The sequence below is a fragment of the Alosa pseudoharengus genome, unplaced genomic scaffold, assembly GCF_046254945.1.
Source record: "Alosa pseudoharengus isolate Yale_2024_CS ecotype anadromous, Long Island Sound unplaced genomic scaffold, YU_APseudo_1.1 YU_APseudo_1.1_scf_1, whole genome shotgun sequence".
Taxonomy (NCBI): domain Eukaryota; kingdom Metazoa; phylum Chordata; class Actinopteri; order Clupeiformes; family Clupeidae; genus Alosa; species Alosa pseudoharengus.
Genome location: NW_027468564.1, coordinates 35579132 through 35598273, shown reverse-complemented (window position 1 = coordinate 35598273; position 19142 = coordinate 35579132). Strand labels below are relative to the sequence as shown.

The 19142-nt window shown below is 42.4% G+C and overlaps 1 protein-coding gene across 4 annotated transcripts in view; it reads left to right on the top strand.

Moving 5' to 3' along the window:
• The window catches only part of LOC143126331 (activating transcription factor 7-interacting protein 1-like), a 42024-nt gene that overhangs the window by 14657 nt on the left and 8225 nt on the right, over positions 1–19142 (top strand). For 3 of the 4 annotated variants that reach the window (XM_076288247.1, XM_076288224.1, XM_076288232.1), the window contains exons 2-4: positions 15770–15833; positions 16980–17559; positions 18568–18994. In XM_076288247.1, coding sequence (XP_076144362.1) covers positions 16987–17559; positions 18568–18994 — 1000 coding nt within the window. In that variant the 5' untranslated portion in view covers positions 15770–15833; positions 16980–16986. The other variant, XM_076288240.1, reaches the window with a different exon arrangement.

Genomic DNA, 19142 nt, shown 5'->3' with positions numbered 1-19142 from the left:
GAGGTCTAATGTGTGATGCACACTGCTGCTGCTATGCAGTTAGCATAGCATAGCAGTGTAGCTGGTGGCCATTTTGAGGAACTGCACAGCGGTATGGGAATCGGATATGGATGAAAGGAGCGGGGGAGGGGCAGTGTGTATAGTAAAACATGCTCCTGAAACACTGTCCATACCACAAGCATTCAGCATCGCCTAGTCAAGTTATTTACAGTCCAGATTCATCATGTTAAGCTGGGACTTTAGCTGCCTGTACAATTCCTTGAGGAAGCACTTTTTTGAGATGCAAGGACATGAGCATGGAAGATTTTTAGCAGAATTATTCTTTTAGATGAACATAAGTCAGTGAGACATGCCAGTTGGCGCTCGTTATAGGCTAACCCATTGTGTCTCATTTAATTAATGTAATGTAATGTCTCTTGTGAAATATGAAAAAAACCCAGCACATTAGTTGCTGGATTTCACAGCTGAAACAGACAAGTTGGCTTAATTGAACCATTCCTACCAAGCAAATGACTAGCTGTAAATATTATAATACGTAATGTGATTGATAGTAAGTCAAAAAGGAAAGGTAAATTTCAGTTTCCGGGCTGTCGCTGGGGCTATATTTTACCAGGTTAATATTTGATGAGACTAATATATAACCTCCCCTGTCTGGGGGAACTTGTAAGTCTATTGACTGTGAATGCCACCAGAGGTATAGCTGCCACAGTTACCCCCCATCTCTAAAGCTACTGCAGTAAAGGAAAAGGTACAATGTAAACAATGTGTATAATATTTAAATGAAGGCATAACATGTAATGAAATTTAAATGTAGCTTAATTCATTTGTGCAAGATTTGTGTTGGCAGAATATGAAAAGGGCTAAATTATAATATTTTTTCAGTATATCTAGTAAACAACTATAAAGACAAAACAAAAATATGTCACTATTGATTATGTCAATTAGCATGAGATGTTAATTGTGTAGCAGAGCAGTGGAAGTACAGAGTGTGTGTGTGTGTGTGTGAGAGAGAGAGAGAGAGAAGCTTTTCTTTCCTCATAGTGCATCATTATCCAGACTGGTTTAATCCAGTCTTAACCGGTTTGAGCTGTGCAACGTCCTGATTGGCTAGCAGTGTAAACACAGGCACTGCAGACCTTTTTTGATTTCTTGTAAATTTAATCACATCAGGCGAAAAGTGAAATATTTACATCGTTTTTATTAAATGTTTAAGTTCCACTGAAGGCACAATTTTTTTTTTTAACAATTTGGCTTCACCGTACAGCAGTCATCTAATCATTAACTAGTCATGTAAGATGGCTAAACATCGCTAAACTGCCATGTCAGAAAAATACTGCTTTTTTCTGTAACCAAATTAAGTCTTCACCAGTCACATTTTACGAGAAACGCACCATACATACATTTTATTAACATTTCTTGCAATTATTATTACAATTATATTAGTTCCATTCCAATACAAAGCAGTCTAATAATCAATTCCTGATTTCCTGGTGGGCTAATTCTGGCAGGATGCTATGCAGTGGTCGGAACACTGAAAACTGCTTGTTATGGATCGCGGCAATATCCCTTCCTCAGCTAGTAGGAGCACAGGAAATCCTCTGGCTTATGCCTCAGTGTGTTCCATGCTCAACGTGCCATGTCCACCTTCTCTTTAGTTTCTTCTGTCTTCAGCCTGCACTGGGGTAGCTATGCGCAAGTTAAAACATCTGGCGCACCAAGCTTGCACCACACATGTGAGTGCAAGTACACACACACACACACAGCTGTGGCAGTCTATATGATGATTGCTTTTTAGAGCGGATCTGAGGGAAACCACTCATACACCTGTGAATCCCAATACAGCATGTGATGGTTGAGACACGGATGCTTGTTTTGAGATGTCTTACAAAAAGTAGCTATTAAAAGAAAAAAAAAAAAAAAAAGCTAGTCGAGTAAAATAGCTAGTCTAGTCTATTTTTTTCCCCATCCAGTTCATAGTCTTGTAACATGGATTTAATTCTGTAGTATTTATCCAAAAAATAAAAAAGTCAGTCAAAAATCAACTCTCATAAGGCGTGGTTTAATATATAATATAATATAAACATTTACTGTACAAACTGTAAAAATGTGGCGGTAGTAATTCTTCACACATGATACAGTTTTTTTGTTTTGTTTTGTTTTCTCATGATTCATCATGACTGTGAAGTAATGGTCATGACACCACAAGCAAGCCTTGAGTTGCATTAGAAGTCTCAGCACTCTGACACAAACTGCTGCTCGATTAGGCTTTTGTAAGGAAAGGAAGTACAAACCAACACTAAGAACATCAATTAAGAAAGTGGGAGATCTCATTATCTGAGCCATGTAGATGGCATCAACTATGTTTTATGTATTTATTTTAAACCTGCCAAAAATGTTGGCAAGTAATTCAGTCCAAACCCAACATATCAACGGTTACAAATTCCATTGTTGTTCAACTGCTATCTCTTAAGAGTGTAATGAACTGAACGAAATGATCAAACGCTAGCTATTGTAATATCTATAAAGTTTAACAGGGATTCTGCAGTCCAACATCATTATCAGGACAAGGGTGTATGTTACCCCTTTTCCCTAGTATTTTCCCTTCCCTAGTAGTTATAGGTTGTTTTGGGAGACATGAGTAAATCAGGGGACAGCTCTGTCCTTTGCTCCTGGTTACAGTACAGGCCTACACACTGAGGGTGAGTCTCCTTAAGGAGTAGCGAGCAGCCTCCCTCTGGCTAATTTGTGCCATGTTGAATGAGTGTATACCTGATGTAGGCTGCCTCTTTTTGAAATTGCATCCCAGCCTTAAGAACCCTGCCCTAAGTGTCTTTTTTTAACCCTCAAATTGAGTGCTGTGATTATTTCGGGTACTTTGTCACAGTATCTTAACTGGGCATTGAGTCCGTTGCTGTTAGAGCCTTGCTAGCTGCCACAAAAATACAGACATGGAGGTCAGTGATGCTTTCGAAACGGTTAACCCTTGTATTTAATGTTTAAATATTTGGTTTAATTACCATGCCATGAACTTTTTGATGATGTAGTTGTATCATGACCTTGTAAGGCAGTGTCCATCGCTGTTACTTACAGCGCAAAGACAACAGACTGACAGTTACTTTAAAATTTGTACCTATGCCAAGTTTTCTCACATGGAAATAGCCCTATTTGCCCCCTACTGTTGAGCACTGGTATTGCATGTGCTTTTCTGTAATTTTCCACTCTGCACTCGGTGTGCTCAGTGAGAGTGTGCTGGAGTGGGGGAGGGGGAGCCGTTTTGCACACGCGCTGCGCTGCACACGCGCTGCGCTGCCCACTTTGTGCGGTCTTGCACAGGGAAGACCTGGTTTTGGGGTCAAGGGTGACCTCAGAGGGCATCTTTTTGGGCCAGTTTGATCTTAACAGCAGAACCAAATAAATGACCTTGATCCTTTCTGAGGGAGAAAAATATAAAATAATTTAACATGCCCAACATCTTCTAATAGAAGAGAAGATGGCTCAGTGTGTCTTCCTTGAACAGTACATGAGACTATATATTTATATTTAATCAGTTTTATTTCCTTTTAAATAGTGTATGCATTACTTTACATACACCCCCTCCGTCTGAATTAGTAGTCCCAGCTTCCACCTCCCTTCCCCCACCCTGTTTGTGTCTCTCTGAACAACCTCTAAAGGGTTGTTGCAGTAATAGCTCAGCTAGCTATCTTTCGCTGGGGTTTTTGTTTCTGTCTTTCTCAGATTTTGATACAGTTTACATCAATTCAGTTCAGATCTTCTGTACTGCAAGTTAATTTAATTGTGCCAAGCAGTGATTCATTTTTCTAATTGTTTTAATGTAAAAAGTTGGAAAGATTTGGGATAAAATATATATTATAACCTATTTTTTGCTGCCAATGAAAGTTACAGCTATAGCACTAAATTACCCATTCACTTATGTATAAATAAATAATAAATAAATGTTATAGGGAGTTCGTGTGTCAAATTGAACTCTCAGGAAAACCCAAGGTATTGCACAAAATAGGAAAATGAACAGCATTTTATTAAAAGTTTTGGATAATGAGCAAAGACCAAAGACATGCCAGCCAAAATAATCAAAGTGCGGCAATCATAAAGGTAAATGACATCCTACATTGCAGGAAATGCAACCTCGGGTTCCTTCGCCGGGCATCCAGGTCTGACTGTCTGTGCCAGTCTGGTCTCGGTTCCTCCAGGCTTCTGGTGACGAGTACGGTGTTTCACCGGGAGATTTGTCCAGAATATTTTTTTTATTAGACTAATTTTTAATAAATGGAATGTTAACTAGAGACAGAAAACAACAGTAAAACTCCCTTCAATAATATTTCTACAGCCTGCAAACAGTGGTGAGGGTTTTAGCAAAGTACAACATCACTATCATGAGAGGAATACTCATGAGTGAACAGGCCTGACCCCTTTGGAGTTTTGGGGACCTTTCCCCTAGTATTTTCCCTTCCCTAGTAGTTATAGGTTGTTTTGGGAGACATGAGTAGATCAGGGGACAGCTCTGTCCTTTGCTCCTGGTTACAGTACAGGCCTACACCCTGAGGGTGAGTCTCCTTAAGGAGTAGCGAGCAGTCTCCCTCTGGCTAATTTGTGCAATGTTGAATGAGTTGTATACCTGATGTAGGCTGCCTGTTTTTGAAATTGCATCCCAGCCTTAAGAACCCTGCCCTAAGTGTCTTTTTTTTAACCCTCAAATTGAGTGCTGTGATTATTTCGGGTACTCTGTCACAGTATCTTAACTGGGCATTGAGTCCGTTGCTGTTAGAGCCTTGCTAGCTACCACAAAAATACAGACATGGAGGTCAGTGATGCTTTCGAGATGGTTAACCCTTGTATTTAATGTTAACCAAATATTTTAATTTCCCATGCCATGAACTATTTGATGATGTAGTTGCATCATGACCTTGTAAGGCAGTATCCCTAGCTGTTATTCACAGCGCAAAGACAACAGACAGTCACTTACTGACAATTTTTCTCACATGGAAATAGCCCTATTTGCCCCCTACTGTTGAGCACTGGTATTGCATGTGCTTTTCTGTAATTTTCCACTCTGCACTCGGTGTGCTCAGTGAGAGTGTGCTGGAGTGGGGGAGGGGGAGCCGTTTTGCACAACCGCTGCGCTGCCCACTTTGTGCGGTCTTGCACAGGGAAGACCTGGTTTTGGGGTCAAGGGTGACCTCATAGGGCATCTTTTTGGGCTAGTTTGATCTTAATAGCAGAACCAAATAAATGACCTTGATCCTTTCTGAGGGAGAAAAATGTAAAAGAATTTAACATGTCCAACATCTTCTAATAGAAGAGAAGATGGCTCAGAGTGTCTTCCTTGAACAGTACATGAGACTATATAATAATTTAATCAGTGTTATTTCCTTTTAAATAGTCTTGCCTGGTGCATGACTTGCTTTACATTCACTTTGCCCCCCCCTGTCTGAAATGGTACAGTCCCAGCTTCCACCACCCTGTTTGTGTCTCTCTGAACAACCTCTAAAGGGTTGTTGCAGTAATAGCTCAGCTAGCTATCTTTCACTGGGGTTTTTGTTTCTGTCATTCTCAGATTTTGATACAGTTTACATCAATTCAGTTCAGATCTTCTGTACTGCAAGTTAATTTAATTGTGCCAAGCAGTGATTCATTTTTCTAATTGTGCTAATGTAAAAAGTTGGAAAGATTTGGGATAAAATATATATTATAACCTATTTTTTGCTGCCAATGAATGTTACAGCTATAGCACTAAATTACCCATTCACTTATAAATTATTACTGTATGTTATAGGCAGTTCGTGTGTCAAATTGAACTCTCAGGAAAACCCAAGGTAATGCACAAAATAGGAAAATAAACAGCATTTTATTAAAAGTTTTGGATAATGAGCAGACCAAAGACATGCCAGCCGAAATAATCAAAATGCGGCAATCATAAAGGTAAATGACATCCTACATTGCAGGAAATGCAACCTCGGGGTTCCTTCTCCGGGCATCCAGGTCTGACTGTCTGTGCCAGTCTGGGCTCGGTTCCTCCAGGCTTCTGGTGACGAGTACGGTGTTTCACCGGGAGATTTGTCCAGAATATTTTTTTTATTAGACTAATTTTTAATAAATGGAATGTTAACTAGAGACAGAAAACAACAGTAAAACTCCCTTCAATAATATTTCTACAGCCTGCAAACAGTGGTGAGGGCTTTAGCAAAGTACAACATCACTATCATGAGAGGAATACTCATGAGTGAACAGGCCTGACCCCTTTGGAGTTTTGGGGACCTTTCCCCTAGTACTTTCCCTTCCCTAGTAGTTATAGGTTGTTTTGGGAGACATGAGTAGATCAGGGGACAGCTCTGTCCTTTGCTCCTGGTTACAGTACAGGCCTACACCCTGAGGGTGAGTCTCCTTAAGGAGTAGCGAGCAGTCTCCCTCTGGCTAATTTGTGCAATGTTGAATGAGTTGTATACCTGATGTAGGCTGCCTGTTTTTGAAATTCCATCCCAGCCTTAAGAACCCTGCCCTAAGTGTCTTTTTTTTAACCCTCAAATTGAGTGCTGTGATTATTTCGGGTACTCTGTCACAGTATCTTAACTGGGCATTGAGTCCGTTGCTGTTAGAGCCTTGCTAGCTACCACAAAAATACAGACATTGAGGTCAGTGATGCTTTCGAGATGGTTAACCCTTGTATTTAATGTTAACCAAATATTTTAATTTCCCATGCCATGAACTATTTGATGATGTAGTTGTATCATGACCTTGTAAGGCAGTATCCCTAGCTGTTATTCACAGCGCAAAGACAACAGACAGTCAGTTACTGACAATTTTTCTCACATGGAAATAGCCCTATTTGCCCCCTACTGTTGAGCACTGGTATTGCATGTGCTTTTCTGTAATTTTCCACTCTGCACTCGGTGTGCTCAGTGAGAGTGTGCTGGAGTGGGGGAGGGGGAGCCGTTTTGCACAACCGCTGCGCTGCCCACTTTGTGCGGTCTTGCACAGGGAAGACCTGGTTTTGGGGTCAAGGGTGACCTCACAAGGCATCTTTTTGGGCTAGTTTGATCTTAACAGCAGAACCAAATAAATGACCTTGATCCTTTCTGAGGGAGAAAAATCTAAAAGAATTTAACATGCCCAACATCTTCTAATAGAAGAGAAGAGGCTCAGTGTGTCTTCCTTGAACAGTACATGAGACTATATATTTATATTTAATCAGTTTTATTTCCTTTTAAATAGTCTCGCCTGGTGTATGAATTATTTTCATACACTATGCCCCCCCCCCTCTGTCTGAATTAGTACAGTCCCAGCTTCCACCTCCCTTCCCCCACCCTGTTTGTGTCTCTCTGAACAACCTCTAAAGTGTTGTTGCAGTAATAGCTCAGCTAGCTATCTTTCGCTGGGGTTATTGTTTGTTTTTCTCAGCTTTTGACACAGTTTAGATCAATTCAGTTCAGATCTTCTGTACTGCAAGTAAATTTAATTGTGCCAAGCAGTGATTCATTTTTCTAATTGTGCTAATGTAAAAAGTTGGAAAGATTTGGGATAAAATATATATTATAACCTATTTTTTTGCTGCCAATGAAAGTTAAAACTATAGCACTAAATTACCCATTCACTTATAAATTCTTAATATATGTTATAGTGAGTTAGTGTGTGAAATTGAACTCTCAGGAAGACTCAAGGTATTGCTCAAAATAGGCAAATAAACAGCATGTTATTAAAAGTTTTGGATAATGAGCAAAGACCAAAGACATGCAAGCCCAAATAATCAAAGTGCGGCAATCATAAAGGTAAATGACATCCTACATTGCAGGAAATGCAACCTCGGGTTCCTTCTCCAGGCATCCAGGTCTGACTGTCTGTGCCAGTCTGGTCTCGGTTCCTCGGCTTCTGGTGACGAATACGGTGTTTCACCGGGAGATTTGTCCAGAGTAATTTTTCATAAGACTAATTTTTAATAAATGGAATGTTAACTAGAGACAGAAAACAACAGTAAAACTCCCTTCAATAATATTTCTACAGCCTGCAAACAGTGGTGAGGGTTTTAGCAAAGTACAACATCACTATCATGAGAGGAATACTCATGAGTGAACAGGCCTGACCCCTTTGGAGTTTTGGGGACCTTTCCCCTAGTATTTTCCCTTCCCTAGTAGTTATAGGTTGTTTTGGGAGACATGAGTAGATCAGGGGACAGCTCTGTCTTTTGCTCCTGGTTACAGTACAGGCCTACACACTGAGGGTGAGTCTCCTTTAGGAGTAGCGAGCAGCCTCCCTCTGGCTAATTTGTGCCATGTTGAATGAGTTGTATACCTGATGTAGGCTGCCTCTTTTTGAAATTGCATCCCAGCCTTAAGAACCCTGCCCTAAGTGTCTTTTTTTTAACCCTCAAATTGAGTGCTGTGATTATTTTGGGTACTCTGTCACAGTATCTTAACTGGGCATTGAGTCCGTTGCTGTTAGAGCCTTGCTAGCTACCACAAAAATACAGACATGGAGATCAGTGATGCTTTCGAAACGGTTAACCCTTGTATTTAATGTTTAAATATTTGGTTCAATTACCATGCCATGAACTTTTTGATGATGTAGTTGTATCATGACCTTGTAAGGCAGTGTCCATCGCTGTTACTTACAGCGCAAAGAAAACAGACTGACAGTTATTTTAAAAATTGTACCTATACCAAGTTTTCTCACATGGAAATAGCCCTATTTGCCCCCTACTGTTGAGCACTGGTATTGCATGTGCTTTTCTGTAATTTTCCACTCTGCACTCGGTGTGCTCAGTGAGAGTGTGCTGGAGTGGGGGAGGGGGAGCCGTTTTGCACACGCGCTGCGCTGCCCACTTTGTGCGGTCTTGCACAGGGAAGACCTGGTTTTGGGGTCAAGGGTGACCTCACAAGGCATCTTTTTGGGCTAGTTTGATCTTAACAGCAGAACCAAATAAATGACCTTGATCCTTTCTGAGGGAGAAAAATGTAAAAGAATTTAACATGCCCAACATCTTCTAATAGAAGAGAAGACTGCTCAGTGTGTCTTCCTTGAACAGTACATGAGACTATATAATCATTTAATCAGTTTTATTTCCTTTTAAATAGTCTTGCCTGGTGCATGATTTACTTTACATACACTATGCCCCCCCCCCTGTCTGAAATGGTACAGTCCCAGCTTTCACCTCCCTTCCCCCACCCTGTTTGTGTCTCTCTGGACAACCTCAAAAGGGTTGTTGCAGTAATAGCTCAGCTAGCTATCTTTCGCTGGGGTTTTTGTTGTTGAGAAATTCTGTAACTGCACTAATGTAAAAAAAAGAGGTTGCAGAGATTTGGGTCATAAATATAATGGGGTATAGACAGAGGAAGTAACAGCAGTAGCTGTAACTAGACTCCTAGTTTGCCAGTGTAATTGTTGACATGTAGACTGGTCAATTTACCTTTTTGTCTTTTCGGTTTTGGAGTTTGCCCGTCACATTTGACATTCGGTGAAACCTGCAAGGCATTGCACAAAATAGGCTAATGAACTGTAAACAGATGGGACTGGCAGCCATTATATTGGCTTATTTATTATGATTAATAATGATGATATAAAGATCAAAACAATGTCAAGAGAAAGGCATTAAGGTGTGGCAACCCCTAGAGGCACTATCACAGCCATCCACGCAGGCTCGCCTACAACGGTCATCACAAGCAGGAAGTACAGCCTGTTGTCAACGGGTGTTTTGGTCTTGAGTAAACCCCCAGGCTGGTTATCACATCAGGCAACCAGGTCTGCCTGCCTTTGTCTGATTGCCCTTTTGTTACCCCAGGCTTCTAGTGATGGGCATAGCTAGTTTGCGAACAGATTTTTTTTTATCCCAACCGACTAACAAAAACATATTTAGAATAAGTACATTATGAACAAGCATATAAATAGAGCATTAGGCCAAAATGCACAACACAGCAAAAATACAACTGCTTTGAATGTTGTTTTTGCTCACTGATGCTGCTGTTCAGTGCCTTTGCCTTTCCTTAGTTCTGAACCCAGAGTACAGGCTCCTTGAGGCCAACTGGCATCTCTCCTTTTTTTTTGCGCCACAAACATTTTCTTCTGACAGAGGAATGGAGGGGGAAATTATGCCAAGTGCCAAGATTTACATAGAGAAAAGGGATCACAAGGAAACTATTGTTTGCAAGTAGTGGTTTACACTTAGATCTACATGACAAGCTACCTAAATGGTAGAGTGTAGGCCGGTATTACATATAGTATGTGACAGTACATTTTTAACAGCTTGTAGTTCAGAATTTTTTTCTATGATGAATTGGCCTATATGCATATCTATTAGCGGATGACTTTGGTCATATGAGTGTGTGGAAATTGGGGGAAGATGAAACCAAATAGCCTACCATCAGTATCCTAGCATAGCATTCCGCATTGTGCTGAGAAAACCTGTTGTCATTGGCTACCATGTCTGTTGTGTAGCTCAGAAGTGATGGTGTAGTGTTACGGAATGGGTTGCCATGGATGCAGTTGTTCTCGTACCTTTACTGTGACCTTTCTTCAATTTGTGTTTCTATGGTGACAGTAATATTCCATGTTTTATCCGGTGAGTGTGTACAACACCATAGGATCAAAGCACCCCCGTGGTGGAACTGCACTAGTTCTGTTGAGCGAGCATATCCATAAGTAACCATAGACTGTTAGGAAGAAGATAGTTGTAAAAAGAGAAGGGGGAAGAAAGGGACAACTTACATGTTGACTGGGTTTGGATCGGGGGAATATTCTGGTGGAACACTATGTATTCGCTCACGGAGCGCAGAGGTAGGAAGTGAACTGGTAAATGTGAACCTCCCGAGAGGAACATTCCTGGTCTCAAAAATATATTATAAATATATTTTTTATAAAAATATATTATTCTCACAAGAAAGAAATCAGCTCTTATTGAGATTTCACCGGATTCTCTATAGCTGAGAAAGTAAAAAGCAATAAGAATAGATTGAGAAGAAAAAAAGAAAGAGTAGTTTAAATGTGTGTGTGTATATATATATATAAGAAATCTGAGGAAAAGACCAAAATCTGACACTGAGCTGTTAAACTGAGATCAATTATGTGTAGGAGAGATGGAATACAAATGAGATGGAGAGATCCTTTCCTATGGGTCAGTGTTTTGAGTGGATGATTGAACTTGGCCTTTGCAGACAGAATGGTGATGAAGAAAATGTAGTATTGCATCTAAAAGACTTGAATTGTCGGTGGATCTCCTGGAAGTTTTCCCAAGTACGTGGTTAAGGCAGTAAAGACAAACCTGTTGTCACTTACCTCAGAGTAAGTAAGTGGTAAACCTCCAAATTGGAAAAAACAAAACAAAAAAAAAAAACGTATGGTTTCATTCTCTTAGCAAAACAAAAAATGGGACTCTTCTGTTAGGAAGTTTACCATTTATTCTTAGCGCACCCAGGGCAGACACTTACTCACATACTTAGACACCACCTGATGGTTCGATCAGTTGCTATTGTCTCTTACACCCTTGAAGTGTTTTACATTCTTGTAAGTGTTCTGTTCAGAGAAACAGTGTGGTTGCCCTGCCTTGTTTTAGAAACAAGAGCGGTTGAAATTGTCCCTCCAAAGCTAGTCGGTCTCAGCCCGTTTGTACTGGCTTTCTAAGATGGCTGCTGTAAACTCGTCCAAACAATGGGCACCGCTGCAACTAAGACCTTAGATGGGGGTGGGGTGGGGAAGGAACTTGCGCTAAAAATGCAACACGTGGGACAAGAGAAGCTTTGTGCAGTGAAACAGCAGGAATGGGGCCAAGTCGATCCCAGTCAAGGAATCTAGCAGGGATCACTGCCAGATTTCAATGAAGAGACTCCATGTTGCTGCACTGAAACAGGTTTTTTTTTTTCAGTTTGGTGCAGCCAGTGGTTTTCATTGTGCTCACAAATCAATCTGATCTTTCAGGGGGTATCTTGCTCTGAAAAATTATTATTATTATTATTAAGAACGGCGTTTGGTTTGTTGTCACCAGATTTCCGTTGAATGTTTGCTGTAATCAGATATTCACTGTTCTAATCAGAATTCCGTTTTTGAAAGTAAGCGCATTTATCGCAATTATTTAAATATTTCACCCGCAAGAGGCCTAGCTCCAGTGGCTCCTCTGAGAAGGACACCGTATTGGTACCACTGAAGTATGGTGTGTGTGTGTGTGTGTGTGTGTGTGTGTGTGTGTGTGTGTGTGTGTGTGTGTGTGTGTGTGTGTGTGTGTGTGTGTGTGTGTGTGTGTGTGTGTGTGTGTGTGTGTGTGTGTGTGTGTGTGTGTGTGTGTGTGTGTGTGTGTGTGTGTGTGTGTGTGTGTGTGTGTGTGCACGCGAGCTAGTCCTTATTCCCTGTTGAGTATTTCAGTCGGATTGATTTCCTCTGCTGGGGAAGGTTCTTTGCTATAGCTAGCAAGTGGGTAGGCCTATAGTTTGAAAACCTGATGTACAGGAGAGACATCCATCACTATCAACCATCAACGCCAATGTGACGATAGTTTATGTAGCCTATGCAGAGTTGAGAGTGAAGATGCATTGCTATTTCTAATTGTATCCGTGCCAGTGTAATGCATGTTTTATGCATTTATTATATTAAACATTGTTGCCATGGGGACAGCCATGAAATGAGAGTCTTTTACAAATAGACAAATCTGAGGAGCTCCAGACTGAATTCCTCATTTTGTCTTTAGTGATTTAGGTTTTTATCTTTGGTGGTGTTTTCACTCGACGTAACAGCGGCATGCCCTTCAGGGTCACCAGAGAACGCGGCACGGCGCTGATGGTGATGGTGTTTAGTAGTACGGTGAAGAGATTCCCGCCACGGGTGTGCCCTGGCGCCCGGGGGGGGGGGGGGGGGGATCATGCTCCACTGCAGCAGTAAATCCACCACACAGACCCCAGAGACGTAGCTAGCGGGGTGGGAACAGCTGGAACGCCCGAAGAGGCAGCAGTCAGCCATACTGGGGCGGAATTGGCAGTGAGATGGCAGCCCCTCCAGGGCAGCAGTCCCTCGCACACATCGTCTCGGCTGTGCTGTGCCTTGTGACGCCTGGAGTCTGGGAACACCGCAGAACGGGGAAGTTCTGTATGAAGGTTCTAAGGGAGACTGCCACTTGCGAGCAAGCATTAGTTTTACCTTTAATTTTATCTGCGTGGGTTTTAAATGAACAGTATCAGAGCACACTTAGAGAATGTTTCATTCGATATGCTCATGTGCACCAGTAGGCTATGGTTATGGTCCAATATTTTTCATAGGATCATGCTGCTCCCTTTAGAATGCTCTGCCACGGCACCACATCACATTTCCCCTGAGCCCGAGCTAACAGGTGCAAACCGCCACAGCCAGCTAGAACCTTAATTAGTCGCGATGCAGCGCGATAAGACGCAGCCTGCGCAGGATGGAGTGTAGAGAGTGAATTGGAACTACCTGGAGTTGTGTGTAAGTAATATAGCAAAAAAAATAAAAAAATCTCTTCTCTACCTAGCTATGTACAGTATAGAACAGACTATGATTTATTGTCAAGATAGGGGAGGGTGGCATATTATTATTAATGTAACACAGAAGGTCCGCACCCTTGCTCACCGTTTTTTAAAAAAAATTTTTTTATTTGAGTTCAATCCCCAACACACATGACGTTTCGAGCCCTTTGGCTCTTCATCAGACGTTGGATCTTGGACTTTTGGCTCCTGCACCTTAATTTGGATGTGCGCACTCAAATACTGAAATAGGTTATTATTAATGTCCATTCTATTTATTTCATGTATTTGGATACATTTTATCAATTCATTTTTGCTGTGTAACTTGAATTTATACCCCAGGGCTCTTGTTGAGAGCATCCTGTCAACGGTGGCTCTGCCGGAATGTTTTGACCCATTGTTGTCACGTGCAGTCTTAGTAGTCTACTCGGTATGTCCGCCAGATGCCTACTCATAACATCCAACACTGACGCTGATTGCGGAGATGGACCCTCCTCTTTGAAAGGGACTCTTGTCTCTGTAATCACACCCCACCCCACCTCACATTGCATTGCCTGTCTCTGAAGCACTAGCCTAGCTAGTCGTTGGAATCCGTGGGAATGGCTGATGGATTGCAATTAGCCATCGTGGCACGGGCGGCGGTGACGTGGCGCAGCGCAGCGCTACGATGCAGCCTGCTGCACAGAGCTAAATGGGGTGTGTGTGTTGCTGTGCTGTAGAGGCACTTCCTCTCTGCCTGGGAAGTGCAGCGTACTACATTGGGATATAATGTAAATGCCTTACTGCCCAGATCTTAAGTCTTCTATATATCCCTCCCTCTCCTTTTACTTTGTGCTTTATTTATAGGTGTTATTTATTTACGGGCGTAACTCCAGGCAACAAAAGCAGGCGTGCCGTGCAGTATAATTTGTGCTGCCCTTAATTTCTTCTGTATGCTAGTCCGATCAGTTTTCCGTGCGCGTGCTTTTGCAGTGTGCTGATGGGTTAGCATATTGACATTGCCTACCAGGAAGAAAAAGGATTCTGATTCTGCACACTGTCTGCAGCATAGATAGTGTACTTGGGTTGGGCATGCTCAGCAGCATTGCAGACTTGACTAGCAAAGCAAAGCAAAGCAAAGCAGTTCAGCCTCTTCAGTGCAGAGCGTGACCTTTGACCCCTGTCACTGGTGCAGATATGATCTTGTGTGGCACCTGCCAATCAAACAAAGGACGTATTAAGGCTCAGGGCTGGACCATGTAAGCAAATCACACGATTGCCACATTGGTGATTGCGTAGATCTGGGCGTCTTCATACCACAGAGTTTTTCGTGCACCCTATCTTGAGGGTGTGGGAGGCTAATCAAGTATTTCAGGATGCGGTAGCCCTGGAATATGAATGGGTTAGTTAGTTTGAATAGGCATGGCTAATCAAACTCCTGTGTGTGTGTGTGCGCACGTGTGTGTGCGCACGTGTGTGTGTGTGCGTGTGTGTGTGAGTGAGTGTGTCCTCAAGGATGGAGTTACATGCCATCTATCTCCAGAGACTAGCTTGTAATACTGAAACAATGAAACAATAAGTAATCCCTGCTCTCTGTTCCACTGCAAGGAACAGAATAAATTAGTAATAGTAATTTTTTTGTCAAAGGATGTTGCTTATAGAAGCTATCTAGCAATAATCAACTGCTGCTGTAACCGTAGCAATATCTGACAATTCTTATCTTCTTATCTTACCTCATTGTTCGAGTGTTTCCTAGCAGATGGTTGCTGAGTTGGGTGCACTATTGGGTGCACTATTGTTGTGCTATTGCTGTATCTGTTTTTCGCAATATCCTGTGACTGGCATATTTTTTTAATTTTTTTTTTAATTATTATTATTTGAAGGATACCAGATATCAATGAAGTCTTTGGACTGCGGCGATGAACATCTGGCCCGATTTTGTAGATTTGTGGGGGTGATTTTATGGTGTCGTTATCTCAGATTTTGTTAACAAGGCCTAGTATTTTTATATTAGCCTATCAATTATTTTGGTTGTTCCACATAGCTCAAACAGAGATATGTGAAGTCTGACACACTCACTTTAACTCTGATGTTGAGTTTGCTTGCCCCTGTTTTTTTTTTTTTTTTTAGCAGTTCAATCAAGGGCTTTCCCTGTTGCTTTTTAAAATAAATATATTTGAAAAGTTTAACGTAATGACATGTCTGTTGACTGACTGACTGACGTTGTAAAGGTTATACAAGATTCCATGTGAATAAAGTGGAATTCTGTAGAGGGGACCTTTGCTAAACTGTTGCCTCTTTCTGTCTTTGTCTTTGTTCACCAGGTTCTGGAATCCTGCTTGTTTGATCCATGAAAAGCACATCTGTAAGCATCCTCCTAACACTCAGGTAGGACTTTTAATTTGTTTTGTGATTTAAATGTCAGACCAATTAAACCTTGTTTATTGAAATTCCTATCGGTCGTAGACATTACCTCAACATATATTTGCAGTCCTCTGGCCTAGATATTATTATTTCAATATTATTTCAACTACGCTGATGTGTTATGACTTATTCATAAATCACACATCTTGTAATGAATATTTTTTATAAAATTGTTTCTTGACAGATGCTTCTTCATATAAATGCTAACCTGCTTTATTAGCTTAAAGATTAATTGGCCCCGGTCCAGCCTAGAGAAATATGTCGGGCAGTCCTTACGGCCCGGGTTCTGTAGACGGAATTTTATATTGCCATACCGACAGCATTGCATAATCCCTGCCCCCTTTGGCGCAAAGAAACCAGGCAGCTGTAGCCTGCCTCTCTCCAATTGGCTGCAGCCAGCAACCAATTAGGGTTTAGAGGGGGAGGAGACAGACGAGGTCTGTGCTGTGTTTCCTGCCGCCTGCCTCAGTACGTTAGACCACAGTGAGCCGCTCTGCCTCTGCTTCTCACAGGCCGTCCGCCCTGACCGGTGCTCAAACCACCTGGGGAGGAGGCAGAGAGCCAGGTGTGGGCTAGGACAGGTCTGTTTGCATTGGTTGCAACCTTTCGTTTCGTCTAGAAATCTAGGTATCTCAGTCGTCTTGCTTGGTAGAAGAATTCTTTTTTTTTTTCTTTTTTTTTTTTCTTTTTTGAGGTTAGAGTAAGAGCGTGTGAAAAAAAACCTGCTTTTTTTTGGGGCTTCAAATCAGCCTTTTTAAGTGATAAGGTGGGCGGCACTGCAGGCACATGGTTAGATTGAGCTGGTTTTAGGCCAGGAGAAGGTTCTGGGGGGGAAAAACAAGGGGGGAGTGACTGCAGAGGTTTTGTAGTGCCCCCTAGTGAAAGAGATCAGATACTGCAGGCATGGAAGTTGATAGTCACTGACCTTGTTAGTTTAGCTTCACCGGAGCATTGATCCTCAGCAGTTGTTAGCCGCTTGTCAAATAATTTGGCTGTTTAAGCTAATAGAGGTGTGTCTCATGTTACTAATAGAGGTTTGTGTGTGAAAATTGTTTTTTCCCCTCTCTTCCGCCTTTCCTCTCTCCGTCTCTCTCGTTGGCTCTCTCTTAGGTGAAAAATGGAAGTCGCCGTTCCAGAGGAGCCGCAAAAGAAAATCTTCCGCGCTCGAAAAACCATGAAGGCAAGCGATCGACAGCAGCTTGAAGCTCTCCACAACACCCTGTCGTCAGTATCGGCAAACGCCGCCACCCCACCTTTGTCGTCGCCGTCTTCATCAACTTCCTCGACGACCCCGGCACCTATGGTGAACGGCACGCATTCTGATGACGGTGTAAAGGCCACGGCGAAAAGCAAAGAACCGGGGAAGGAGAAGACGAAGGAGAAGGAGAAAACGGCCACAGTCAACGGGCCGAGCTCAAACTCGCCCGCCCCCGCCACCCCCGCGTCCGGTTCTGCGTCTCCACACCTGGGGCTGTCTCTGTCCCGGTCCCCCTCTCCGTCCACCCAGAGCCTCAAGCCCTCGGCGGCGGTGACGAAGAACGGCCCGAAGGAGAGCGAGAAGAAGGAGCAGGCCAAAGACGACTCCAAGGAAAAGGAGAAAGAGGAGGAGGAGAAGAAAAAGAAGCAGAAGAAGCCGGAGAAAGAGAAAGAGAAAGAGAAAGAGAAGGAGAAAGAGAAAGAGAAAGAGAAGGTGTGTAGATGGAGCGGAATGGACCATAGCTAGTGTCAGAGAGAGCAGCTCAAACGATGCTGTATCGAAACAACCAGCATGGTTAAACAGTGGTCTTCTTGCCTAGTCCGCAATATGATCTAATACAGTCGATTAGTAAGTGCCCAGTAAATGGTACACATAATCTGTTCTACGGGATCTAATGGATACAGTCCTAGCTGGTGCCTAGTATGGGTACTTGAGGCACAAAAACATTCTTGTTGTTTAAACTGTGCTAATATGTAGAGTTCATGGGGCACAAAAAAAGTTTGGGGTCTTGAGATGGTCTCATCAGGCTCATGGATTCAGTGCCTTTGCTGCAGCATGGGGGCGGATTAAGCAAATTCTGCCCGTGGAGCTGTAGGGTAGCTGTCAATCAAACCTTCTCCAAAATCAGGGGTGGACACTTTACACGCCTGAGCACCCCGGGACATGTGTACGTCATGTCGGGGTCGGGGTGTCTACCCACGATGCAAAATTGACCAATTAGTTAATGAGCCAGTGAGAACAATGGCCTCTAGAGAATCACATTAGAGCTCTAACTTGCTCTGGGGCCAATAAAGGTCTGATTAATGGCTTCCATTGAAAGAGTGCTGTAACGTCTTAGATAAGCTTGATGCTCAGTGGGCTGAGGGACAGTAACGGTAATAACAGATATGAAGGCAGCAATTATAGCTGTATAATTGCAACAGTAATGGCTGTAGGCCTGTAGATTTTTTCTTATTCTGTTAAGCCTTAAAGGTGTTGGAAAATGAATGTTCTTAAGAATATCTGGGTTCATTGAATTCAACATAGAATATTAGAACCTTGAATTGTTGCAGAATGTTCAAAAGATTTCTTCTTATTCTATTAATCGAGGGGCTGTGACATTAAATCAAAGGTGAACTTGAGAAAAATCAAGGGTGCACTGAAGATGGATCTACTGATGGATTTATTTTTGCTTCGTCGTTATAATTGTTTCATATTTTTTGCTCTCCTTTGACTTTATAGAAGTCCTCTTCATCAGCCAGCCCATCCACATCCTCAAATGAGAAGACAGGGGTCGAGAAAGACGCCAAGCCCACAGTGGACTCCGGCAAAACCAAGGAAAAGATAGAAAAGACCACGTCTAAGAGTCAAAGGTCATCTCCGTCTCCAGCTTCTTCCCCGACAACGTCGGCAGCACAGGGGTCTGACCAGGAAGTAAAGGAGGGCTTCCTCTTCCTCAGTGAGGAGGAAGAGAATGTGGCCGAGAAAGAGGAGAAGAAAGCCAAGCAGGACGAAGAGAAGACAGAGGAAAAGATGGAGGTAGACACGGATATGGACAAAGAGAAAGGGAATGAGAAAAAGGACAAGGAGGAGGGTGAGACAAAGTCGAAGAAGAAGAATGAGGGAAAGGCTTCTCGATCATCCAGCCCCACAGAATTAGCCTCTGCAGGTGGGTGAAAGGCCGCCTCGACACCTCGGGCCCAAAAAGGGAAAAACGTGTGTTTTTTTTTTTTTTTTTTTTCGTAAGGTTATTTACCACAAATGTTGCACTTTGTGATATAATAGAGGAAGTGAGAAGGGAGTAATCAACCGGGCAA